Source organism: Caloenas nicobarica, chromosome 3 (assembly GCF_036013445.1).
Source record: "Caloenas nicobarica isolate bCalNic1 chromosome 3, bCalNic1.hap1, whole genome shotgun sequence".
Classification (NCBI taxonomy): domain Eukaryota; kingdom Metazoa; phylum Chordata; class Aves; order Columbiformes; family Columbidae; genus Caloenas; species Caloenas nicobarica.
The window spans coordinates 42,165,425-42,192,911 of NC_088247.1; the positions used below are offsets into that span (position 1 = coordinate 42,165,425).

Here is a 27,487-nt window from a genome sequence, read left to right on the forward strand (position 1 = left end):
AAGGGAAACAAACTGACCCTCAGCCTTCCTCTGTCCAGCCAAATTCTGATGGGACCCTCAAATAGCTCTGGCAAAGTGTTCTGTTTCTTTTGGACTTGATGAATGCTTGTTTCTGCAAAGACGCGTAATTGTTTCTTCTTTTATTTTGCTGCAAAAGTTACCAGGAGAAGCAGCTTAAAACCGAATGTGAGTACTGAGGCTTTTTTCCATTATTCCTTTACCTGATAATGTTTAAATGTAGTAGTATACGAGGTACCTAATTTAACATTTTGAGCAAGTAAGCAGGAACTTCTTTCTTCACACATAAAACTGCTAATTAAATTAGATGCAGAATTCTACACATATACCAATTCGGTTTTAATTTTGTGTAGGAGAAGAAATGCCACACTTTATTTGGATGCAATTGTTTTCATTTTATTAATTGGCTCACTCATTAATTTACAAGAAGATCGTTTGGGGTTTCCTTTGTAATGAGATGAGAATTAATTTTGTTTACTTCAAAGAAGAAGCCAACAAAAAAAAAAAAGTGTATGCTGTTTGCTATGACATTTGAATCACTGTTTTTATCTCTTAGCAACCTTTCATAGCTATTTGCTATTGCAAGAAAACTTTCTAAATAGTGTATTTTCTGATAAGGTAAGTCACTTCGTTCTAGCATAACTAATTTTAACACATAATGTGGATTGTTCTTGCTTCTTTTTGAAGTAAAACCGGTTTCCAAACTGGTGTTTATAGCACTATTTTGACTGGTTATAAAAATCAAGTATCATCCCCAAATTATCTCTCCATAAGATACTTCATTTTATCTTTTAGCTATCACATATTTAAGATCATAATTTTAGTTTAGAATTTGGAGGGAAAGAGTAGTATTGAAAGGATATACTACTGTTTACTGAAACAGTGCTGGAAATGTTTGCCTATATTGCAGAATTAAAAAAAGAAGTATGGGTAATGATGGAAATATTTCGTAAATTAAAGTCTATATATATTAATTGTACTGCTACCTGATTTCATAATGACAGTCTTTTTGATAATGAGGTTGCAATTAAATTTGGACAAAAGTATCAAATATAGTTTCTATTTCGATAACATGAATGTTTGAAACTTTTTTTAATTATCCCTGTTTTCAAAAGATCTGCTTTCATATCTGGACCAGGGCACAAAATCTCTTACATTTAGAAAACCAGTTTCAGATGCCTTTTTTTGGTTTGTGGTTAATATTTTCACCCATATTTTTCTTCCATTTGTGTAGTGAGTTGACATTTGTAGAGCATTTCAGCAGAACAGGCTGTAACGGATTTCACATATTAACATTTCAACAGATTGCTGATGGTCTCGCCATGTAATTTTATCGCAGTTTCAGAAAAGTCAGTTTGATTTGAAGTTGTGTAATTGGTAGATACTTAAGATGGCAAACTAACCTTCCTGTAAGATCAGAGCAAAATGGACTCGAAAGCTGCTTGAAAGAGATTCTGCTTAGTTGTGATCTATGGTATCTCCAGGTTATTTACAGGACATCATATTTCACAAAGTGTATGGTTTTGGTTGACTTGTTAAGACATATGTTCTGTGGGCTTTATACCAATAAGCTCAGCTTTCTTTATGTTCTTCTTTTTCTGAGTTTATTTCTCAAAAAACAAAAAAAAAAGTCTAAAATTTTCAGTGTTACCTAACTATGGCAGATAGAAAGAAATGTGAACATTTTAACCAGTATGCTTTCAAATGACAAGCCCAAAATCAGGGGGTGAAATTCTGACCCTCTTTGAATGAGCAGCCATCTCGATGATAAAACAAGCTCTAGAATGTAATTTTAGGACTGTCCTAAAGTTACATTCAGCCCTTTGAATGCAACTACGAGGCTGATGCGACCCCCGGTGAAAATGAGTTTGACACCCCTGCTCTAAATGCTCTTCAGGCTTTTAGATCACCTGGGGAATAAAACTGACCTGAGTTTTTCTGCACACCTCCCTGCCAGCTAAAGGTAAGATGATGTCTTATGACTAATTTTAGGGTGCTCGTAAAATTAATAATTTCCAGTTTTACTGTTCGATTAAAGTCTGTAGAGCCCCAAGTTTGAAAGTTGGCGTGACAAAATGCTGCTGGTGCTCTGCTTGGGCTCCTGCAGCCAATTTCATTCTTCTGGGATCAGGGCGCACAGCTCTAGTGAGAAAGGAGGTTGTGAACTCCTTGTTTCATACGTTTGTATTTTCCCCTAAGATGTAGGTGGAATGAAATAAGAATGGTTTTGTAGAAACACGCAAACATTACTCCAAAAACACTGAACTGATGTATTAAAAATAAGTTAATAAGATTCTATAGCAGAGATGCAGTGAGGGACAAGACTGATACAAAGGCTAACTAGTCTCCCTTGGTTGCCTCTAAAATGGTAGTTAAGTTTCTGCTGGAGAAGAATTTCTCTCTCTCTTTTAACCATAAATATTGCCTTGTTCATTAGCCTCAGTAGGCTTAGGTTAGATTTTGTGAATCCCGCCGTTCTTCTCGGATTCTGTACAGTATACACCAGCTACCGTCCCTTCTTGTTCCCCTTTCTTAGACTAAGAGTTGATTCTATTCCATTCATGCCAGTAGATTACTTTTCTTCTCAGACGTGGTTGCCTTTAAGTTTGAATTTTTCTAAGTCCATAGATGAGGACTGGTAAATTCTCGCACCTCTCAGCATGTTACGGATAATGGATCTGATCAGGTTGCCCTGGTTCCTTGCTGGCCTCACACTTTAAAATTCGGAAAAATATTCATAATTTGTCTTTGTGCAGAGACAACAGAATTGGTAGGAAGAATAACTTAGTGGAGGAGCATGGTGTAGTTGTTCAGCAGAGCACACACACACACAAAGGAGACCTGAATTCGGTATAGAGTGACCTCCAGCAAGTTGTTCTGTGCCTCAGTTCCCCATCTGTAAGCGGAGTTGGTTACATTGAGGAGAAAAAAATGAGCTCAAAACCGTGTTATCCAAAACTGTCTGGAAACAACCCAAATTCATTGGAAAATCCTTCATAATTAGGAACTCTCTCAACCACTGTGGCCCTAAGAGGTTTGACATGAAACTGGAAAAATTCCACCCAGAATATTTTGCTTAAGAATATTAATCATAACCTCAGAGGCATTAAGGACAATTGCGAAGTTCACAACTAGGATGTTTTATTGCTTCAGCTAATTTTGGAAGTGCTTTCTACCTCCGGTACTGGAACCACCTTCGTACGGTGCCATGTGCCATGGACACAGCCTGATGAACAGACCCATCTAATGGCAAAGGCATCATGACTGGCTTCTTCCCACTCCTCCAGGTTTGCTCTCTGGCCTTGAGCAAGTCGATTACTTTGCTTTGATGATTGTTAACCTTTCCTGTGGACAAGCATCTCACAACTGTGTTTTACTTTATTACTGTTGTTAGAAAAGCATTCTGAAACCTTTGAAGGGAAGGCTGTAAAATACTTCAGAGTATTAGGTTATAGTTCTGTTTATCAAAACCAGAACAGTATTAGGCTGTAAATTTATTTATCAGGAGCCCAGTCTTCCTCAAGTGAGCTCTTTAAGTTTTGGATTCAGCTACATCGTGATTCATTTATGTATTATAACATGCAAAATTGTGGCATAATTAGAGTTCTGTGAGTCTGGGATTTGCATGGGGGAAAAAAAAGAAAAACATTAGAGGAAAAACTGTTTCATGCTGATCTTCTAATTGTCAATCTTTGTTTAGTTTGGTGATTGAAAACTGAAGACTGCAGAGAAATATTTCAAATTAAAAACTCAAAATATTTTTTTAACATAGTAGCAGAATTCTTAATTTGTTTAATCATTTGCTTAGACTTTTTACTGAAAACATTTACCAAATTTAACATAAATTAGCAACGAGGACTTAAATTGTATTTGTCCCTTAATGTAGTTAAATGACATGTTCTTAAAATGTTCAAAATCTTAGAAAGGAATTTCTTTATTCTTACCAAATTTCTTCCAGAACTTCAAGATTTTACTGATGGTTTTTAATTGTCTGAGATAAATGTTTACTGTCTTGAGTGTTCAGATAAACTATAGCCTTAAATTTCTTTCAGTTAGAACAGGGCAATCCTACACTGGAACCACCTTTTAGATAGCCTGCATTTATAATAATAGAAGAAACCCACTCTGAAAGTCAAAGTGCCAAAACCAAAAAAAGGACCTTTTCACATGCCAGGACATTACAAAAATCCCAGCAGGGCAGCAACTGAAGGGTCAGTAACCTCACATCATAATAAAGACAGAATACCATGGCCTACTCATTGCAGGGTCTAATTTTAAATCATAGCCACTTTTAGGAAGACGGACTCTGTTAAAATAGAAAGAAATATGTTTAATGTCTGGCACAGAGATTTTAAGCCTTAAGGGAAATGTTAGGATACCCAGTCACATAATTGTTCAGCAGACCTTATCTCTTAAGGAAGCAGAACAGATAAAATAAGAGGCACAAAGATTTCAAGTGCATGGCAAAGGTCACTGGCAGGACATGAACAGAACCCAGGGCTGAGTCTCTTTAAAGACTAGTCAGTGTTGCTGCTCACTGGATATGAAGATTGAAGTTAAAACACAGTTGATGCCATGATATACTCTGTCTCATTTGACAAGACATTATCTACAAACTACTCAAGAGGTCTTCAATAAACGTGGGATTTTTTCTGGTTAATGGATGATGCACAAAGCCATGAATTTAAAGAAAACGAAAAAAAAAACACACCAAACATTTTTTTTTCTACATTCCTCCTGGTAACACTCTGTTATTGTTCCTCCCTGATTGAGGATGAACAAGAAGCTGAAGACCTCCCCTTCCTGCCCTTTCTCCCATCGGCCCCTCTCCTAAAAGGGTTCACTCCCTTCAAAAGTCCTGTTGTCAGTTCTCTTCTAGAACTGAGTTTTTACATTGTGAGCCATATGTCCTTTTGTTGTGTTGGAATTAAATGTGCTGGTTTACTATCAATGGTTAATACAGGACATGTTGTAAAAGAATGTGTATATCTGAATATTTTAACTTTTTCCCCCCAGCCCAAAGACCAGCAGCCTGGCCTTGATGCACCCACGTAGTTTAACTAATGAGGTTTTCCAGCTTTATAGCATGTTTAAAACAAATACAGGGCAGAGAATAAAAGGAAAAAATCACGCTGCTGTAATTCCACATCTTTGGTGGAACACACACACAGATGAATTTTACAAGTTTATTACTGCAACCTTGGTGCAGATGTAGAGACTCCTTAAGTGAATGATGCCTAGCATTCCCCAGTAGACATGAGGACACCAGCCCTAACATGCAGAGTTAAAAACCTATTCCAGAAAATATTACATCATCTAATTGGACATCCATGAATTGAGTGAAATTATTCTACTACCTTAATTAACATACACATGCAAGTGTTGCTGGGGTCCTGTTCGAAGAGAAGACAAAGAAGGCATTCATGTAACAGAGGGAAGCAGAAGGATGTTCAATAAGTCTGTTTAAGAACACCCACAGTGTATTTCCATGTTGGTCATTCGTTGTGCGCTTCCCTGGAAACATTTCTTGCCTTCTGTCTGAATTATAATGTATAAGCAGTTCGTTAATGTAAAAGTAGTAGAATACAAAGAGTACCACATCTTTCAGGTTTTCTCCACCAGATTAGACCTTTCATGGTCTATTCACCTAGCAGATGCAATATATGTGTATGTATTTTAATAAGGCTGTGTGGATCCCTGTATTTCAAAGACATTGCAATTGCAGGGGATTGTTACTGCTAGCTCTTGTAGCAATGCCTACTATGTTAATTGTCAGTAAAAATCCGGACTGCGTAGATAGTCCTTGCTTTAAGATCAGGCTGTTATTGGCTCTGCTCAGTGTTTCTGCCCCATTCCTTCTCTATTTGAACCTGCCCCTTGGGACTCCCATCCCGAAGGCTGCTTTCCCTTGGGAGGGTCCTTGGAGGTACATCATGGAGTTCCTCTCTGAGGAGAGGAGACTGCCACAGCAATGGTCACCTAAACAGCTCACGTATAATGTGAGGAGAGAGTCCTATACGCTACATTGGCAGTTGGCAGCGTTTCTTAGACTGTACACAGCAGCGGCCCCACAAACTATGATTCCTGTGGGCGTAATAAGCAGTCCAGGGCTTGTCTCCAGAACCACATCATCTCCATTTTCAGTGTAAAGTTTGGTACGAAGATGACAGCCAAGACTGGTGGAGCTCTGCTAGCAGCAAAATTGGCCGTTCATTGTGCATAAAAATCTAAATCCCTGGGAACAATAACTGAGGTAGGGATCTCGCATACCAATACTCCTTGCATTAGCCTTTGCTTTTCCTAAGCTGTAATGCCACCTAGCTCACAACAATCTTTCAACAGAGCTGAGATCAGGCATCACTAGATTTGGTTCATTTTGATAAGGTGTCATCTTTTTATTACAAAAGTGCCGCAGCTTGGTTCATTTTTTCCTCAGAAAACTAGGTCAGGCTGGCACAGTGCAGTTGGGAGAGAAAAGGAAAAGGCTGTCCCACTGCAGCAGATGCTTTGTTGCCACTTGGGGGTTTTATGTTTAGTTTTGGGGGAAGGAGGTGTTGTTTTTTTTTTTAAATAGGGTAATGAAAATCCTTTCCGCTTTTAGCTTGCCGCCAACATTGCTGCTGCTGCTCATCTTTTTATTGTTACTCATTTTATTTCTTAAAGCAGTTCTAAAGTGGGTCACAGGCTTTTAAAGAACCCAGCTAGAAAAAGTTGTACTGTGTAGTCAGTCGTGGTTATTTCTTTTAAAGGATTTTAATTCGTGTTATGCACCCATTCTTATGCGACACAGTGCTCTTCATCCACCTTTCTGTCTCTGAAGTAAAATGTAAGGGTGGAGGAAATCCAGTCTCTGTTGTTGATGCATCTGCAAAGACAATAAATGACCTATTTTTATATTAAGATCTTAAAAATTGCAGTCAGCATCAGTATTGCCTATTGAAGCTCTGTTACCTCTTGTTAGTGGCAAGGCTGTTGCATTTCACGGCATGTGAGCACTTCATTCCCTGCTGTATCACAGGTGTCATTTCCGATTGCTGCTGTTTCCCCCAGGAAAGCTTCCAGTCCCAAAGGCAGGCTTGTGTCGCTCCTGGTAGATGTGTTCCTGCCCGGTAGTGTTGGTGTATTTCTAAGATGCTGCTGTTTCCTTGGTGGCCTTCTGCCCAGCTGTGCAGGCATTTCGACTTCAGTGCATTGTATAGAGGGGAATCAGGAGGCAGATGTTGGATGTGCAGATGCTCTTGCAGCAGAGATTGCTCAGAAGTGCTGCTCTGGTTTGCACACTGGGGATGAACTTACTGGTAAAAGTCTCAGATCGAGACTTCAGCAAATGCCTTTGTTTGTAACTTTCAATTTCTTTTTATTTGAGCACTTTTTAAAGTATTTTCCATTATTAGGGCATTGTAGGTGAAGGTGGAGGCAGGAAAGGGGACTGGAAAAAAACAGGCAGAAAGGGTAGTGCCAAAGACTTTGTATTCATTGCCAGAGATCAGCTGGGACCTCAGTGATCAGTTCTCATCTTGACCAGTTCAGCCCCAAATATTTCATTTTTCTTTTTCTCTTTCAAAGACATTTAGTACTTGCTGGGTTGTAGGTTGATAGGAGGAAAAGATATTAATATTTCCATGCAAGTACAATACGTTATTCTCTACATTCCCAGCATTTTAATTGGAAAAACTGTAACCCAGGATAAATGTCCTGTTGCTACCAAATTTCTTCTCTCAAAATGAGATCACCCTAACTCAGATTCACATCTTTTTCCCAGAATAAAACATAGTTAGCTAAAAAATTGCTTCTTCAAATGAAATTTTTACTTTACATCAGCTTTATATCAAAAATGAAACTGAAATTTTTACTAGAAATTTTTCTGTTGAGAATTTAAATGCATTTTTAGATTAATATTTTTTAGTCAAATTTCAGTTTTCTGAATCCTACTTTTCTAAAGCAAACTTACATTTTCCATGAAGTGTTTTTGTATTAACAAACATTTTCTACTAAAGTACCTCAAAATTTTAAAAATAAAAATGTTAGAATATTTTGGATCAAGCTTAGTGCAAAACTCCTTTTTCCTTCAGAAATACTCTGATGCAATAACTTCTAATTTATATTTGTTTTGGAAGTTTGTAAATGCTTAAGTTTCAGAGCATGAATTTAATCCTCTGAAAGGGATTAGGAAGCTTTCCTCATGAGGAAAGTTCATAGTTGTTGCCTAGCCATCTCTTGTAGGGTTCCTTGCATCTTTTTTAGGATGGTTTTGCCTGCTGAACTAAAAAAAACCCGTATATATAGGGACAGTTACAGCCCTTTTCCTTCCCACAGTCTTTAAGTCATTGCAAAATAATTTTTAGATCTGCTTTCTCTGCTGAGTCCTGGTAAGGAGTATATTTAGTGTAGATGTCAGTCCCCAAAATTCTCCTTTATTCCTCATTGTTCTGTCCAGGGCAGTGGCTGAGTGGCAGAGCAGAGCACTGCTTACGTTTCCTTCTAAGCCAAGTCATCAAAATAGCCAAGATTACTGAAGGCATCCAGACCTTTATATCTCTTCTGCAGCCTGGTCTGCAACAATTAACACCAGCTTAAAATTTAAAATGATCAGTGAGGAAAAGGAGTTTTGACTTGCATCAACCTGCAACAACAAAAATAACAAAATCTTCTTTACTGTGGTAAACCAGATAACTCCAGTAACTCCTTTCCATGAACAAGGGCCCGGATTTTGGACAGTACTCACATCTAAGTATCTGAATGGTTGACAAAGGACGTGTTGGTCATGTTTCGCACTCAATGACCACACAGAAAATAATGTGGGTCTCTCAGTTTCACACACGGATGGGACTTGAGAATGTTGAAAATTATTTTTTTCCCTGCGGAAATGCTGTATTTACTGAAACTGGTTTTTTTTCTTCAACTGAAGTTATCTAGAATCACTAGTTTCCTTTGCTCTTTCACCTGTAACTGAATTTGTGGAATTCCACTGGATGTATTTTAATTGTGAAGGATTTAGAAACTATGTTTACCAAATTGGAAATATCAGGAAACATTGAAATTAATTATAATGAAGAACCTAACTGCTTATATACTTTTTAAAAGTCCACTTTTTTATTATCTTTGAAAATATGTCTCAAAATACATATATCTGTGCTCCAGGGATATAGGCAGCAAAGCTCTAAAGCATGCATCCAGCTTCAAGCCTGTTAACATTACAGCTGAAAGCAATAGCATTTCACATGTGTTTAGATTACACACGTCTAGCTTAGATGTGGAATCACAATAAGTCGTCTACAGAAGATCTGTTTTCTTGTTACGTGAATGACTCCACTCCTCCTCAAATGCTGAGGTTTTGTGGACTCTTTCACCCTCCGTCTTTTACCATTCTGCAGTGATAAACTTTCTGTGGTCCATCACAGAATGGTCGAGGCGACATGGGACCCGTGGAGGTCACCTAGTCTAACCCTCTGCTTAAGCATGGTCACCTAAAGCAGGCTGTCCAGTTAGGGTTTGAATATCTCCAAGGATGAAGACTCCACAGCTTCTCTCTGGCAACCTGTGCCAGTGTTCAACCACTCTCACAGTGAGAGGTTTTTTCCTTCTGTTTAAATGGAATGCCTTCTATTTTAGCGTGTGCCTGTTGCATTTTCTCCTGTCAGTGGGCACCACTGAAGAGAGCATGGCTCCCTCTTCTTCATTCCTTCCCTTCAGGTATTTGTATACATTGATGAGAACCTCTCTGAATCTTCCTCACTCCAGGCTGAACAGTCCCAGCTCCTTCACCCTTTCCTCATAGGAGAGATGCTCCAGTCCCTTAATCACCTCTGTGGCCCTTCACTGGACTCCTTCTAGTAGCTCCATATCTCTCTTGTGCTGGGAATCCCAGAACTGGATCCAGCACTCCAGGTATGTCTCACCAGTGCTGAGTAGAGAGGAAAGATCGCTTCCCTTGACCTGCTGGCAGTGGTCTTTGTAATGCCCTGCGTGGATGCTGTTGGCCTTCTTACCCACAAGGGCATATTGGTGGTTCATGTCGACCTGGTGTCCACCAGGACCCCCAGGTTCTTGTCTCAAAAGCTGCTTTCCATCTGTTTGGCCTCCAGCATGTGCTGGTACCTGCAGTTATTCCTCCCCAGGGGCAGGACTTTGCATCTCCCCTTGTTGAAATCCATGAGATCCCTGCCACCCCACTTCTGCTGGCAAGGTTGCTTTGGATGGCAGCACACCATCTGGTGTATTAGTTGCTCCTCCCAGTTTTGTATCGTCTGCCAATTTGCAGTAGGTGCTCTCTGTCCCATCGTCCAGGTCATTAATGAAGATGTTGAACAGTATTGCTCCTGGCATCAACCCCTGGGGTACCCCACTAATGTAAGTACTTTAAATTGTCCCCTTTAACATCGTACCTAGGATTCACTAATGATTTCTCATTCACATTTTAGGCTCATGTCTGCTTGGCTTTTGGAACTTGGGCAGCTGAAGTTAATCAATTTAAAACTGTCTAAATATCTTCTAAGTATATAACTCACCAGTTAATTTGGGTACACTTTATCGCATGGCCCTTTTGTACTTGATGCAATCCTCAAACCTGTTTTATGGTTGAATATAGGGAGTATGAGTGAGAATACTGCCAGGATTTTATAGGAAAAGGTACACTAATGCACAGCTGAAATATTTCATGGCTTCGTTTTATTCTATAAATTTGACTGTAGTCAGAAAGAAATGAGCTCCATAATGAAGACAGGAGAAAATTCTAGCTCTACCAGACTATGTGAAAACCTGTAAAAAATACCAGTAAGAACATTTTCAGAAAAATAAAATAAATTATCTAAGCCTTTGCATTAACCCTACCTTTTTCGTGTACTGCTACTGGTGAAGGTATTGACAGCACCCAGGAATCTGAGGAGATGAAAAGGATTTGTGTTCCTGGGTAATAGCTTCAGAGAGACTTGAATCAATTCTGAGCACTGCACAGACAGTTTGTCTCTACTTAGACATGGAGCTGCATTACCGACCAGCAATACTGCTGATCAGCCAGATTTGTTGTGTTTGGAATAACAGGGTCAGTTATCCTGGACTGGAATCTCTGGGCACCAATGTGTTACTTGTATTAAATAATGAATCGCACACTGTAACTCTCACGGGTTGATTAGGTAAAAAAAAAAAAAAAAAAAAAAAAAAAAGATAAAAAGATTCTAGGTTTAGTTCTGTAGCCAGCTAGCAATTTTTCTCCCTTCCTCTTCCAAAAAAAAAAAGAAAAACCTGCATTCAGCTACTACATTTGACATGCTTATTTCCGACCTCCAGTTTCTCTGTACATTTGGTTTACTGTGATGGTAGTTCTTGAGCTTTGCTAGCAAGGCTCAAAATAGAGGAAGAATATCCACTAGGAGAGATGCATACAGAGCCATTCATTTGAATTTTGCTGGCTAAATCGCTCAGGCTGACCTCAGTAGCAAGTATAAGTTGTACTGGACAAGCTGGATGCTGCTGGTGAAAGTTCTGTGACTGAATTAAAGGAGAAGCGTAGCTTGCCATAGAGGCAATGGTTCTAGGCTATTCCAACCCACTCCGTAGCTAGTGAAGAGAGTTTGAGGGACAGAGGCTGGTCAGGTCTCTTCTGCAACAGCATTTCTGTCTGTCTGCACCGCTGTGATCATTTAGTCGAGGTGCTTTCACTGCTCCAATTTGTCCTGGTTTGAAGTTTAGGTAAGTAACAAAGGAAGAATTTGAATGACTACACCAGGGTTTTAGTTTGCATGGTGTAAGCAAAGCAGACAGCAATACCAATTAAGGCAAAACAGAATTCCTGGGATGCTTGATCCCCTAGTTAAGCCAGAGCTCTTGCCCTTTTTGCTCATGGTTGTGGGGTGTATAAACGCCTTACAATGCGGTGTGGTGCAATTACCGGATCAACCTATAAATGAGCTGCTTTGCCCAGGCAGTCCATCAAAACCAGGTCACTTGTGGACCTTGAAGCAGTATAGTCATATTGTCACAGCACCATCTTCAGCAAGAGCTCTGCACCCACTCTGCTGCTCCCAGGACCTGACTTTGCATTACTGTGCTGTGCCATGAAGATAAAACAGATTGTTCAAAGTTAACCCCTGCATTTCTGCTTTCCTGTAGGTGCTTGTTTTGACTTGATCTGTAACATATGCCATTGGTTCCTGTTGCTTCTCTAGCCATTTTCAGAAGAGCAAAAATTCTAGTATCCTTAAACATTCAAGCAAAACTTAAAGTTATCACTGGGAAAAGTGCAGTTACCCTAAGGGAGGCAAGAGACAAAGCAAGGATATTGCCACTGTTTTGAAAATACAGCATATGTTGAACTGTCTGTGAGTTCATTTTTCCTGAGGAGTCAGATCTTTTAGTACGTCTAGTCACTATAACGAAGTAATAGATTTTGGAGGGCGAGTTGCGGGGAGAGCAGGTAGCAGGCATCCAGAGAAATCAAGAAACTCTGATCTCTGGAACGAGGCAAAATCTCCTTGTAGAACCTTGTCAGAAACTTTTATTTATAAAATAATGATACCGTTAGAAATTTTTCCTTACAATGATATTGTTAGATTTACAATGCAGTTGTAACCTTGAGTCAGTAGTGTATTTTGCAAATGTGATTTATTTTTCTGCAGCTCTCACAAAAAAAAAGGGGAGGAGGGAAATGTAATGAGAAAATTAATGTAAAATCATGTTCCATGATTAAAAAAATAAGTACTTAACTGAAAATAAACAGTTATCCAGGACAGGTTGCACAGGTGTCCCCCTCATAATAGACCAGTTTGTTTTTCTTATCCTTCAGTGTTGTTGTGATGATTTATTTTGCTATAATTTTTCTGTCTTCATGCCTCCCTATTAGACAGCCTTGTTCTATTCATTATATATTCTTAAGGAAAAAGATGATGCGGTTCAATGGCAAGCTTATTTAGATTGGGAAATAGTCCATTAGAACTGGCATAAAGCAAAAGGTTCGGGTTTTTTACACATATGTATATACTTACATGCCTATATATATTCATTCCCATCTAAGGAGGATTAATGTTTCTGAGCATTTTATATTTATATAAACTAAGGAAGATCAACATATGTTTATAGAAAACATCAAGACAAATTTTTAAGAGACATACTAACATTGTGGCTGTGCCTTTTAGCTCCAGTGGGAAAACAAGCATTCCTTTACTGATGGTTCCACATTTATCAGATTTCACAACTTCACAAGCATTTTCTTATGACTTTCTTCACTGGAAGTCTTCTAGTGCTCTGCATCTTATAGGAAACCATTTGACTCTACAGAAAGTCCCTCTCCTAGTTTGTTGTAGCTGAATTCTATCTCAATTTGCTGAAACCATGGGCAGACCAGCCAGCTCTGTTGTTTTATTTTCATCTGCTTTATAATTCATACCATGAGACTGCTGCATTCTTGAATGTGACCCCAGGGACTCCAGTTGCAATATCCTCGCATCTTTGGCAATATCTCTCTGTTCTCCTTTGGAATATTCTAATACTACAAATGGTATCATGTATCTGTGCCTACTAGATATATAAAAATCAACGGTATTTAGTTTTGTTCCAATTTAGATAACAAAATCCCCTTTTCCCAAAGAATGAAGAAATCACAGTCTTTCTCTGTGCCTAGAATACGAGTTAGCAGCTGGAATGCTGGAGTCAGCCTTTCCTTCCATGAGAGTGAATAGCATCAGACCTCCAGAGATTTCTTAACTGACCTTCAAAACTCAAAGTCTAGCTTCCAGCAAACTTAAAGTAAACATATTTCTCTAGAGATTAGGATCAAAGCACAAGAAAAACATTCTACTTAACTACATGGTGCTCCTACCATTACTTATTTATTGGAGCAAGGATAAGTGGTGCTGAGGGAAATGAGATTCACGTTTTTTGTTGCATTGTCTAACGATAAAAGTAGTTCACAAAGGTTACCCAGACCTTTGCCAAGAAATTTGCAGAAATCATCACTCCTTTTCATACAATCACTGCTTCATTTCCAAGTATGGTCTTATATCATGGTCAAACTCTGAAGACTTTCTCTGAAGGAAAGCCTTGGGCAACTTGAACATTTTACCGGAGGAGCTGCTCAGGGGTACCCCCAGGCTTTGACTCTGGTCTTGTAGGTACTCTTTTAATGTTCTCAAGCAACCACTGTCATCTGTAAAACAGGAGTAATAGCACTTTGCTCCCATATCCATATGCGTTTTTCGGGGGATAATTCAGAACGTCTGAGGTATTACAATAGTGGGTCTTGTTTGTGCACATATCTTGAGCTTCCCAGAGCAGATTGGGGAAAAACAAAAATAATAATAAAGAGAACCACTTTTTAAATAGTATTGTTGGGTATGAAGAGTTTTCCATAACTTAAAAATCTATCACCATTCATTAGAATGGAAAACCAGAGATGTATCTTCTGCAGATGTCTGAAGCTATTTGTTGGTGAGCTTTGTGCAGCAAAAAGCACTGTAAGTAACATAAGTTCTTTCATGCATGCTCTGTTAGGATTTTGCTGTTGCCACTGATGAAACTGTGAGGAATCTGGGGTACTGATTCTGCAGGAAGGAGATCAGAAAAATGGTTCCCTCAGGCTTATCCTCAGAGGCAGTTAGTAACTCTAATTCCCACAAAAAAAAAGGAATGAAAATTCCTCTGAAACCCAGTTTCAACTCTATCCTATGACCTTGAATATGGAGCCCAGCTAACCACAAACATTCCTTGATTGTCCCTGTAGCCACCAGTTTGTATTTCTTCCCCGATATTTCTATATATGAGCATGACTATGTAGTGATTGTGCTCTAAATGCACGGCTCTATGTCTGGTTCTTATATGTCATGTTGTGTAAATGTACACGTTGATGAGTGTCATTTTCTCATATACCTGGGCTCATTCATTTCACATTCACTCCTCTGTTTGATCTTAAGGAAATGGAAGTACAGGTTCAAGCACTCTTATACTACTATTCCAAGGATATCACATTAAACACATCTATAATATTTTTAAGCAAGCATGTTTCCCACTGATCTGAGTTACAGACTATTTTATTTCCTTAGTACACCCTTTCTTGGCTAGCACAAAGATTTAAGGCAGTCAAAAATACGGTAAATCTATTCAACTCAAAAGATTTTCAATTTACAGGAACAACAAGTTTTCCATAGCTTGTGCCAAATGACTTTTAATCTGCAATAAGCATTATTGCTTCTCTCCCTGCCGTCTTTCCACTGTCTTACTATTATCCCTTCAGGAATAAATTAATAAGTGCCTGACCTCATGCATTGATGCCAGTGGACACCTGCAGTAATTGTTCTTTCTCATAGTTCAAACAATCATTTTGGGTTACACTTTACAAAGTAGAAACCCAGAAAAACATGAAATGCCTTTTTAAAACTGAACCATGGGTGTAATACAGGGAGTGAGTATATAAAAACAAGTAACTCTAAATGGACTAGATATAAGCTCTGTGATGGTTAACTACTCCCTGGAATCTTGTTCTTCATATGCTTCTCTTTCTCACTTGCGGGCTTCGCATCTGGTTAAAATAAACTAATTTGCACTGTTATTCACAGCGCAAAGATTTCAGCTGCCCGAAGTCACTGATCTGTAAACATTTGAGGAGACTTTCCCCAGTTGTTCTCAAGTCTCCTAAAATTTATGATTGCTGGCGCTGGCTGCAGCTACACTCAACAAGTTTAATGAAGACTGCAATGCAATGAGTCCAGCAGATGTTTCTGGGTTTGCTTCACTGGGAACTTTCTGGATTCTTCTTCCTTCACTCCCAGGAATGAAGACCCAATTTTAGCAAAGTTCTGATGATCCAACCAGCAAAAAGAAGACTGAAATACGTCTTCATCTCCACAATCCTTAAAATGTTCAGTATTGCAGATCTATAAGCAGCTGAGGTTTGGATGCTTATCTAAGTCTCTTTTGCCTGGAAAAAAAGGATGGGAAACTCGTACAATTGGCTCTCAATAGATTTGTGGTATTTCCTGCACTTGTCTGGCGCAGAAATATAATCTGTCTCCGAGTATTTTGGCACTGCCATCATGGAACCTGGCAATAAAGAAATAAGTAAGAAAAGACAATCTTTTCCAATAACAACAAGGGAAACTTTCTTTGAGTTATGATTTTGTTTGAGTTATGATTTAGTTTATTTGGTTTTATATTTTGCTCTTTTGCTATCCTGGTGTATTTGTATCACCAAATGTTAGGAGCACAGCTAGGATTATGCAAAACCCAGCCATATAGCTTGGAGTCCCTTGTCTTCCTTCTGCTCAGTCAGCTACAGGTGGGGGTATTTTGAAAAGGAAGGAATGAGCAAAAAGGCAGAAATGGCAAGTGAAAGTCGGGAACACACTATAAAAGTGCTTGCCACTTTCCTTTGTCCTTTTAACTCCACAGTTGGTTTAATTTTTGAACTATGGCTTCTATCTCCATTCCCTGACTTCTGGATAAACCACACCTCATGATCCAGTACAAAATGTTCCTAGTGCCAGTAGTTGTATGTAGAGAATGTGAAGACGGCTTCATTTTTAGGTATCTGACCTATCAGTGTAAGTACTATTAGATTAAGCTGAAGCAATCTTCTTGCTCCCCTTTCTGTAGGTAACACAATACATTGTATATGTTGTTAAAGACTACCATTTTATTACGGAACAGCCTAGCATTAGAAATCTTAGAATTTGAAAGCACTGCAAATGACCAAGAAACACCTGTCCTAACTTTCACAGGTGAAGCAGCATTACTTACTATTTGAGCAGGCAAATGGTCATCCACTAAATTACATGTTTGTCCATTTTTCCAGATCACATGGAGAACCCCACCAGAATGACCAGCAGTCATACAGACTGTCATTATTGCCTGCAGTCTCTTTGTGGAAAGAAGTATACATTAAGAGAAGAAAACGCTTATTGCGTTAGATGTTATGACAGCCTGTTTGCCAACCCCTGTGAAGAGTGCAAGCAACCTATTGAGTGTGATTCCAAGGTAAAGATTTAGCTTTCACTTCTTCTTCTTTGGCAGATTCTATATCCAGCCCTCTGCATTTTCCTGTACTAACGAAGAGACCTAAGCATAGCCATTGTATATCCACACAAAGCAGAGAGAAACAGTGCTATTTTCTCAGAATAGGAAAGCTTTGAGGCCAAAGATTAGGAGATCTGCACAAACAGCAAGGCTGTGGTGTATGTGTGGACCACAAGTAGACTCCATCCTTCACCTCCAGTCAATCACTGGCTGCAGAGACTGCACAGTGACTGAGGGATGGTAGAGTGCTGGTGTAATTCAGTGGATCAGGTTGAACTAAACTTTGGAATTTCTGAGAGATGTCCGTTGAAAAAAATATTTTGAGTACTGGATAAATTACTGTAGGTATTGACAGGCAGATGCCAAGCTGAAAAGAAACCATGTTTATACTTGGCTTTCCTTTCACCTCTCCCTTTCTTCCTCTGTGGACTTTGACAGGGTTTCCAGTGCCCCATACTACAATTTAAAGCCTGCACACTTGACTTTGAACTTTAAGTTCAGATGGAACCAATCAAAATGCCTTTGTTTTGCCAAGTTCAGTATGTAGTGCTCACCTTCTCCTCATGATTGCTTTGCCTAAATTCTTTTGAAATAAAAGGTCAGAAAGTTATTAAAACAAGCTTCTCAGGAGATCTCCCTAGCCAAAGCACTTCATGGTTTTCAAGGCACATTGTCTGACCACAGCTCAGTACTGTAAAGGAATCATCCAAGGAAAATGCTGATTTGGATGAAGACACTTCTCAAACTCTCATCAGCATTTTTCAACAGCAAACTTGTACATGTAGCACCAGCCTGGGTCATCTGGAGAACACATGCTCTGAACTCACTAATTTAACTTTTAAAATTGAAAATTAAGTAAATGGCAGGACTGCTGATGTCAAAGATCATTAACAAAAAGTCACGTCTTTGGACTGAGTGAGAGGAAAAACTGGGAGAAAAAAGCAAGAGTGACAAGAAAGGAGTGCAACAGGCCAGAGGCAGCTAGAACAGTGGCCCACAAAGATCTACAGCTGGTTGTTCCACCTCTGACAAGATGGTAGAGTTTGGCTCTCTTCCTCTCCTTCTTACTCAGTCTTTCCTCAGGCTGTTCTGGGGTGATTGCCTGCTTTATACAAGGTTCAGAGCATTAACTAAAGCAAATGAAAGCAGTAGGCACTCAGCTCGTCTCAAAATGAAGCATGGTATTTATTTCATTTTTAACTCTTTAAAGAGTGGGGATCTGACAAAGGAAAAGAAATTAGTTTGGATTTGTGCCCTTTTGTGCTTCTCACTTATAAAGGAGACCTGGAAGGGTCTGCTTTATTTTTAAGGGGGCTGGGGATGTGGGGATTGGAGGTGCATTTTTCCCTTGTTTGTTTAACCTTGGAAAAATAATATCTGCTTTTTGCTCTTTTTTTTGAATGCTTAGTTAAGGTCTCATACATATGCTGTTAGCTTTTTCATGCCCTAAACCTGCTGACTCTTAAACAAACATTTTTCTGCCAAGATTTTAGGAAGAGTTATATTAGGTGTAAACAAAAGCAATGATTTTTTAATAATCTTCTTAAGAATCATTTTGTTCTCAATGAGATTTTAATTGCCTATTTTCTGCAATAATAATATGATCTTTCTTTAGTGTTGTGTAGTGTCAGCTGGAAGGAAAAGCAGTAATGTTAAAAAATACATGAAGTTCATTTTGAAGTCCATAGAGAAAGTCCTTCTTGTCAGATGGCCTGCGCACATTAAAAATGTTGATCACTTGTTTCCCCTCGAAGGTCAACTGTAAAATATAAAATGATTCTTCCAATAAAAACATATCTCTGATGTTATATAAAGAAGGGCAATCATCTGTTCCAAAGCAGCTCCAAATGGCGTCTGCAAGAGATCTACAAAATACATCGATACAGTGATACTGAGTACTTATATCACCCCTGAGCACACCTCCTGCCAGATGCACGTGTCATCTCTTCAAGACGCCATTGCGATGCTCTCCATTTTTCACTCTGTTTCTGGGAGGAGCTAAGGGATAAAAACACTGTAAAGAAATGTCTTCATTAACATATACTTACTTTCTCCAAGGATCTGGCCTACAAAGGCCGCCACTGGCATGAGAGGTGCTTCAAGTGTGCCAAATGCAGTCGCTCGCTGGTGGAGAAACCTTTTGCCGCCAAGGATGAGCTCTTACTGTGTACTGAATGCTACTCTGATGAGTATTCATCTAAGTGTTTCCACTGCCAGAAGACCATCATGCCTGGTAAGACAACAGAGACCCTTTGGTTAAAAATAGAACTGCATTTTTAATTGTAACCACATCCTCAAAAAATCAAGCTACAAGGTCCTTGACTTTCAGAACAGCTTTCAGGTGAATACCACTTCTTCGTGTGTAGTACAAAGAATATTAGAGTTTGAGATATAGAATAAAATGTGTTCCTGTTGAGTCCTTGATTCTGATGCAGTTCTTAGAAAGCATATCCCACTGTGAGTGTGGGTAGACAAACAGAGCTATCATTAGCAGGAGTGCCAGATTAGACAAGACATCTGCATTTTCGTCTGCCACATTGACCAGACCTTGAGCTCACGTTCTTTATACCATTTCTTTCACGCAGAAATATTTTTTGTTTAAATTGTCAAAACATGACATTCTGTGCACAAATCCTTATCAGCCTGTTTACTAAAAACAACAGAAGTACATTTATGTTTACAGTAAGTTTACTTCCTGCCATTAGCAACCTTGAAAATTCTGCACCTTCCACTAAACTGCTTCTCAGCTTTTGATCGTGTCTGTTCAGGACATCCTCTAGGCCAGGGGCATCAAACTCATTTTCACATTTATACAGTCCTAAAATTACATTTGGCCCTTTGAAGGCAACTGCAAGGCTGATGTGGCCCCCGGTGAAAATGTGATTGACACCCCTGCCCTAGGCCTGTCATTGCTACCACGCCAGTAAAGCTCATACAGGAGAGAGATTTCCTAAAGGCTGCCTCTTCAGACACGTCTAAGAGAATCAACAGCACCATATGTGGCAAAATGAAGTAGCTTGCTTAGGCAAGTGGGTCACTAGCTTTTGGAACAGTGAATCACCCTCAACACTTGAACCTTTTCACAGCTCATGTGCGTAACTCCAAAAACGAGCTGCAAAATATCTGCCATGGCCTCATGATTCCTGGTTTTGGAACCTTTGGCCAAGGACATCAATAAATTTGGCAGTAATATAGGAGTTTTATTTTTCAATAGATCTTAATGCCAAACAATAAGGTCTGTGCTGTGCAGAATTATTGTCTTAGTATAAATACAAGTTTACTGATTTGTGGTTCAACCTGTAGCATTCGTGCAACTATGTACTTTTACAGTTTCTTTCCTTTTCATTGCAGGTAAAAGCTGTATTAGAGGCAATAAATTTTGTAGCAATATAGTTGTGTTCAGTTTAAGGACGATATACTGTTCAAATTTCATGTCGGTTAAAAGATGTTGTCTAATAGGCACGCCTCAGTGGATGTGATGAGAATAGCACCAGAATGTAGTAGCGTTTGCATTCTTTTCCTCTGGTGTACATCCACCTTGCGGATTTTGCCCCGGAGTCTAGAAGACTAAATCCTTGCAGCAAGTGCCAAGGGTGGGAGTAAGAGTGCAAACAGAGAACTGAAGCGGCACAATGACGCCAACCAGCTTCTAATAGTTAACTTTGTCACTAGCTTGCTAGCTCTGTGTCAAAAAGACCCAGTAGGAAAAGAAAGTGAAGTCAGCCTTCTGATCACTGGGAGGAAGCTGCAAATCTTTTATGCTGAAGTACAACCAGTAGTTTCTTTCTCTGCTATGTCCACAATCCAGGAAACAGGTATTCTCTTATTCATGTGGAAAGGATGGTAAAGCACCTGGCACCTTTCTTCACAGTCTGATGCTACCAGCAAGAGAGGAAGTTATGGTGAAGAGTCACCGGAAAAATAATTCTCAGATATATATGCATATCTTGGACTTACAGATCTACATTAAGGTGTACAGGACACAGACTTAAGAGCTCTGAAACTCCTGTGATAGACTTTTAACTGAGTGACTTTCTTTTGCATTTGCATCCGTCCTTATGCTGGATCAAAAGCATCTGGTCGAACATGATGAAAACAGCTGTCAATCTAGGATGGAAATCATGAGTTATAAGAAGAGGCAGAGTAGCATGCTTTATCACAGAAAAGGTACTTACTTTTAAAAAAATGCCAGCTTAAGATGAATGAGATAAATACTGCATTTATAAATAGAGGCGCCTTAGTTTAAGGAAGACAAAAGACAGGACATGGATAGATGTACTAAACATCCAACAAATTCCTCTTTAATTTATAAAAGTACTTTTTACCTGAACATCGTCACTGAATTGACTGGCCTGAGCATATCACAGAGAAGTTATCATAAACATTTCGTATAAGGACAGACTCTGCAAAATCACAGCTTAGGGAACTTAGTACATCTTTTGCCAGGTGATCATATGGCACTGAATGTGTTCTCGAAATTTCAAGTACATACTTATTATAGAAGCTCTATTACATTGAGAATAAGTGCTTTTTTAGATAATACAATACAATACAATAATGAGATATAAGATTAAGGAGTCTTCTCAACATTTAAAACTTATGTGACAAGGCTATACCTGGGGGTTGTTTTTTGCTTTGGGTTTTTGCAGGTTCCCGTAAAACAGAATTTAAGGGAAGTTCCTGGCATGAATCCTGTTTTGTTTGCCAGTATTGCCGGCAACCATTGGGAACACAACCATTGATCACCAAAGACAATGAGAATTACTGCGTGCCCTGTTTTGAGAAGCAATTTGCTCACCATTGCTATTCTTGCAAAAAGGTAATCAAATATATAATTCTTAAATGGCCTTAATGAGGCAGTATTGCTCACGAGGGAAGGGGTTGGATTGTGTAAAACGTCTAGTGAACTAGGAGTAAGAGCAGTCTGCCTTTTGGCGTCAGCATTGTATGCTGAAAGCTAACTGTGACAGTGTCTGCTGTCCCCTTCTAGTTAATGTTAATCTAAGCCTTATTATATTTGAAATAAATTTATTGACCAAAACAAACACTTTAAGGTTCTTTTGTTATTGATTGTGATTTTTAACAAAGGCTGAAATTTCACTGAAAATTGTAAACCCCTTCTTTCCTGGTAATAGCTGGTTTTGCCTTGATAAACATGCCTCCCCTTCCAAGGTTTTTCAGATATATTCATGTAGATAATAAGCCACCTAAGCTGAGCAAAGCATTCACAGTCTTGCCTGGTTTTCTCTTGAAATGTATCAGGCAATAATCAGATTAAGTAATATTCAGTTGTGATAACACTGGTCAAGAGTCACACTGTTTCAATGTATGGTGTTTCCCCTGTGGGTACCAGAAAACTTGATTTCAGATAGATTTTTTTTTTTCCCCCAGAATACAAATAATTCAATTCATCCCTCTCTCAGTTTCTCATGTTTTAAAATTGTCTCTGGTTGATGAAAACACTCAAAGTATCACATTATTCTAGTGTGATACTGTTCTCTAAAGAAATATTTTAAGCTGCTTTTTGTGGCAGTATTTAACTTCTTCTTTAATACCTTTATCACTCTGGAAGCAAACATGTTGGGTTTTTTTTCACTTTGTCAAATAACTTATACTTTCTGAAATTATTTAATGTTTATCTGTAAACTTCTACCTCTAACAAAAACTTCTAATTTACAAAAAATCTGCTGCCTGTTCTTTTTCTTCAGTAGTTAAACTTTGGAAAGTACTTTTATATGTTCCCAAGTCTCTACATCTAGCCTTTAATTTGCATTAAATGATTGCATGGCCAATATATTAATTCTGCTCTATATTTATTAGATGAATTAAAGTTAGTAACACTTATGTGAAATAACCAGAACTTCCTTCTTAAAAATTCTAGGAATGCAAAGAATCCCTCTATATCATGAATAAAACAATTTTCTTACTTAACCTTGCATTGGGTCCCATAAATAAGAACTGAGCCCAAAAAGGTTAAATTGCCAAACTGGAGTCTTGAATTTTGTGCCAGAAATTTTGAGATTTTAATGAAAAAGCAAATGGTAGCTAGAACTAGCCCAATACTGGAATGCAAAGAGGATCAGGAATTTTTTTTTTTAATTGCCTGGCATTACCCAATATTATTCTTTATTTCCCTGAAACTGCATTCTCCAGGGAAATTCGGTGGTGCCATTATTTTTACTTAATTGTCTCCAACTTCTTCTTCTCATCTTCCAGCTACATTCATTCATTCATTCTTTCATTCACTGTTGTGTATGTGATTTGACAGTAGAAACACCATCTTACAGCTCGTCTTTATCTCTACAGAAATTTCTCTATACAGTCTCTCACAGCTCCTGTGAAACCAGCTCTTTACCATATATATAGAAGCCAGAGAGCAACTGGAAATTTCCCCCTTCAGAAATAACCAGTGGAGAGCTGTGAGTGAGTTGCAGGGAATGAGAAGTTTGATAACATTGATAAGCACCATTTTTTCTTCTTCTGATAGTGTAGATCACATTTCTGTCTCACTTCTGCTTCTTTACTGTTTCTTTCTTCCTACTTAAAATACTATTTCAGTTGTGAGACAGCAAAATGCCAGTTCCAGTTAGAGATTAGCCATAATCTCAGCATCAGTTCACTCATCCACTGTCCATTGCTGAGAATTGCTCTTCTGAGAGCATGCCTGATGCTAAACTTTTATCCACATGTATAAAACAAGCTTCATAAGAAGCTAACTTGTTTTTTAAAAACCACAAGGTTATCCTGTGACAGAAAATCGAGAATAACAAACCAGTGGCATGTTCAGCTCAGCTGCAGTTAGTCAGGTTGATAATTCCAGATGAAAAATAGTTGATGTGACCACACTCTCTTCTCTTGTGCACACAGAAAGAGAGAAAACAAGTGAAATGACTTACAAAGCATTGGAAAATTCTTCTCTATTCGCATCTTTGTTTCATTGTTCTGTCCTTTTTGTCAATGCATTAGGTAATAACCTCTGGGGGAGTCACCTACCATGACCAGCCTTGGCATAAAGAATGCTTTGTATGTGCTGGATGTAAAACCCAGCTGTCTGGACAAAGGTTTATTTCCAAAGATGAGGATCCATACTGTGTAGACTGTTTCAGCAACTTGTACGCTAAGAAGTGTGCTGCTTGCAAGAAACCTATTACAGGTGAGTCTCGTGTTCTAGAAGGGACTAGACACTAATGAATCATGTCATCAGTCTCCTCTCTAAGCAGACCTTTACTTGAGAAAACGGCATTAAAAACAGTCCCATCATAATGAAAGACTGAAGGACTTAACTACTAGAGAGACACTCTCTCCATCAGATGTAACGTACCTTGCTAGGATATACTGATCACACGTTTCCTAACTGCTGTGCCAAAAGGAGTTCCTCCATTGTTTGATTTAGTGCTTTCTACACTAAAATTCATCCTTAAGAATATAGGAAAAGGCACTTCTTGGCCCTTCCCAGAAGAGTACACACAAGCCCCTCATGTTTGTAATTTCTTCAGCTTTGTTTTTAAATGTAAATGTGATCAAATTGGAAATGAATTAACTGCCTGCTGGTAAGGCACACCTGTCAAAATAGAAATCTTGCCAAATACAACAAAGTTCTATTGGATGCATCCTTGTGCACCTAGATGATTTATAATTAGTCATATATGTCACTAGTCTATGATAGCTCAAGTTTTCTGAGAGCATTTGCTGGTGTTCTGCATTGTAATTCTATATTGTGTGGACTCGACAGTTGAAAAGTACTGCCTGATTGTTACAGGTGCATGCTGCATATGTAAGTGGAAAAAATACACATACAAAATCAAATGGGTGTGATTTTAAAAAAACCAAAAAAAACAAAAAAAACCAACAACAACAAAAACAACAACAAAAAAACCCCAGATCCTCATGCTAGGAACTTCATGACGCAGTAATTTTCAAAAGATTCCATCTTGAAGAAACTTAGGTGAAATCATTACATTTCACTCAGTGTCGTATAGAAACTATGAGTAGCAACACAGTAACACATTGCACATTTTCATGAGAGTTTGTTGGGAAAATTGGCAAACCTGAATGGACATTCTGATAAACTCATTCTGTTCAGAGGTCATAACAGGATATGGAAACAAGCAAGCTTTGCTTAAAATATTTCTCACTGTGTTTAATTTTAAAGTGTTTTTTTCCAATTCAGCCAACAAAGACTATGGATTTTTGTTAATTCGTTTATTTGATACATGAATGACAACCTGATCACACGTTAGGAAACAATCTGCTGCATTTCTGAACCATCCCCAGCAATACTGGATTGACATCTTTCTCATCATTTCTTTCAGCTCTTGGAAGTGCCAAATTTGTCTCATTTGAAGAGCGCCAGTGGCATGGGGAATGCTTTAACTGCACAAAATGCTCCATCTCACTGGTGGGCCGAGGATTCCTCACTTGGCAAGATGCTGTCTTTTGTCACAAATGTGGCTCTGCTTCATAGTTCTGTGGAGATCTGTACAGCTGCATCATTCTTGTTCTGTAACCATGTTCTTCATTACTCTACAGTAAGAAAATCATCTAAAAGGTATAAGAGTTATTCAGTCATTCAAGTAACTTCCCAACAGCAGTTTGATTCTATCATAGCTCTCAACTGCTTGTAAAAAAGCAATTTGAACAGCCCCATACTGGCTAAGAAAATAATGCAGAAAAGATTCATATATATTTTAAATCTAACTACAGCATGTTTCTCCTTGTAACACACTGCACTCTGCTGTTAGAAGCTTAAAAATTCATATTTCATCTCCCACAAACCAAGGAGGATTGTGAAAAGTCTATATGGCGTATGAGTAATGATGAGGCATTAGCGCTGCTTCACAGATGCAGACCTTGGTGTGGAAAGATGATGCATTTTTTCCGTTGGATGATATTGATGAGAACAACTTGTAAATATCAACTTCCTTCATACTTTGGGAAAAAAAACTTCTGACAAAGCAGGCAGAAATTGGGAGGAGAGGTTACTTTTATACAGAGGGCCGCTGAGTCAGAGAGGCCCATTGCAGGGCCAGAAAAAGGGAAAAAAGGTCATTTTCCTCGCCTTACTGAGATTGCTCCACAGAAACATAGATTTTAGTCATCAGAAAAAAACTGAGTGACAGGTCCTTTCCCACAATTGGTTAACTGTACTTAATTTTTCAGGCATAACTGCTCTAGAACATAAATAAACCCATATTTTGAGCTACTGTAACAGATAAGGATTGCCCAAGATTGGATAGTGCTGATGTACAGTTTCCCACAGTTAATAAACCTTAAGAGTGTCTCTCTGTTGTCTTCACAAGAACTTCAAATACCTGCATAAAATATATTTTTTTTATTATTAGAGACAAAAGCCAACTCTTACTTGTCCCTTTAACCTTGTACTTTCCTCCTCTCAGAGCACATTTGTCAGCAATCAAAACACTGTTAATGGCCTTACCATTTCCACCCTGCTAGGTCTTTGATTCACAGCCTACCCCTTTTCTTGTAAATGCCTGCTTGTCTATAGCAGGCTATAAGCTCTTCAGAACCAATACCAGATTCACTTTGCCACGTGCAATATGCATTTGCCAATATTATGTCAATAACTGGTAATGTCATTGCAAGCCATGCAGTCCTTGCTTGCAGTACAAGGTATAAGTTTCTAGGTAGCTGGCTTTGAGAAGGTTACGTCCGCTTGCTGAGCTTTAGTGCTCAAGTGTCTATTATTAAAGGTCAACCAGAGCTATGTTACAGGCATTTCTCTTCTTACTTCATCCTTATTGTATGTTACAATGGCCTGATTCGTGTTACAGTGTCTGTACCAGGCTGCTGTGAATGGCAGAAAATATTAAGGATGGTAGATTCTGCACTGCTCAGCACTATTTTAGTCATCATTAGACTCCGACCTGAACTACATAGAGCTATTTGACTGACTTGAGTGGGCTTTATCCATACTGAAGCCAGCCATTACTTTAGGCAGAAAAATGAAAAAAAAGAGAAAATTTAAAAAAAAAAAGCATGCATAGCTAAGCCAGAGCTGAACTGCAGTGGCATAAAATCAATATGGATAATGACTGACCAACAAGTACATAGCGGTCTGTTTTCCAGTCAATAAAACATTGATCTTTTGCTCTGTCTGGTGTTCATTTTGGTTTTTCAGTTTCTTCTTTCATGGCAGCTTTTATTGCAGTCTAGAGTTTGATTAGTTTATACCTTTTCACTTTATCCCAGCTGCCTCCTGTTCTATTTTCACATTTCACATGGCTGATACAGGTTCTTGGTAAGACTTGGATTCTCATAAATAGAAGTATGTTTCATTGCCTTAAATACATACATATATATACACACACACAGAGGGTGGTTCACAGTTATGTATGATGTACTAAAAATGTGCACTGAGTTATCAGAAATTAGCCCATTAGTAAATGTTAATTGTCTTAAGTTTTTAAATGAAAATGACGAATCACCAGATGCAGGCTTGTCTATGGGG

General features: G+C 38.6%; 1 protein-coding gene across 6 annotated transcripts; it reads left to right on the forward strand.

Annotated features, from left to right (window-relative positions):
• On the forward strand, positions 1-27,166 carry FHL5 (four and a half LIM domains 5). 6 transcript variants are annotated; one of them, XM_065631250.1, is made up of 7 exons: positions 171-186; positions 1,916-1,981; positions 16,799-16,980; positions 19,078-19,252; positions 21,669-21,838; positions 23,986-24,172; positions 25,332-27,166. In XM_065631250.1, the coding sequence occupies exons 3-7, from the start codon at positions 16,804-16,806 to the stop codon at positions 25,481-25,483; spliced, it is 861 nt and encodes a 286-aa protein (XP_065487322.1). In that variant the 5' UTR covers positions 171-186; positions 1,916-1,981; positions 16,799-16,803; the 3' UTR covers positions 25,484-27,166. The 6 variants fall into 6 exon arrangements, with proteins under 6 accessions (XP_065487326.1, XP_065487321.1, XP_065487322.1 ...); XM_065631249.1 differs by lacking the exon at positions 1,916-1,981 and having other exon boundaries at positions 104-186; XM_065631253.1 differs by lacking the exons at positions 171-186; positions 1,916-1,981 and adding an exon at positions 3,267-3,305.
• Positions 27,167-27,487: the final 321 nt, after the last annotated feature.

Excerpts from the sequence above, each read along its gene's own strand:
- FHL5 (XM_065631249.1), top strand. The coding sequence starts at position 16,804 with ATGGAGAACCCCACCAGAATGACCAGCAGTCATACAGACTGTCATTAT. Across the intron at positions 19,253-21,668 it reads CCAGAAGACCATCATGCCTG|GTTCCCGTAAAACAGAATTT; the intron begins GTAAGACAACAG and ends GGGTTTTTGCAG. Across the intron at positions 21,839-23,985 it reads ATTGCTATTCTTGCAAAAAG|GTAATAACCTCTGGGGGAGT; the intron begins GTAATCAAATAT and ends TCAATGCATTAG.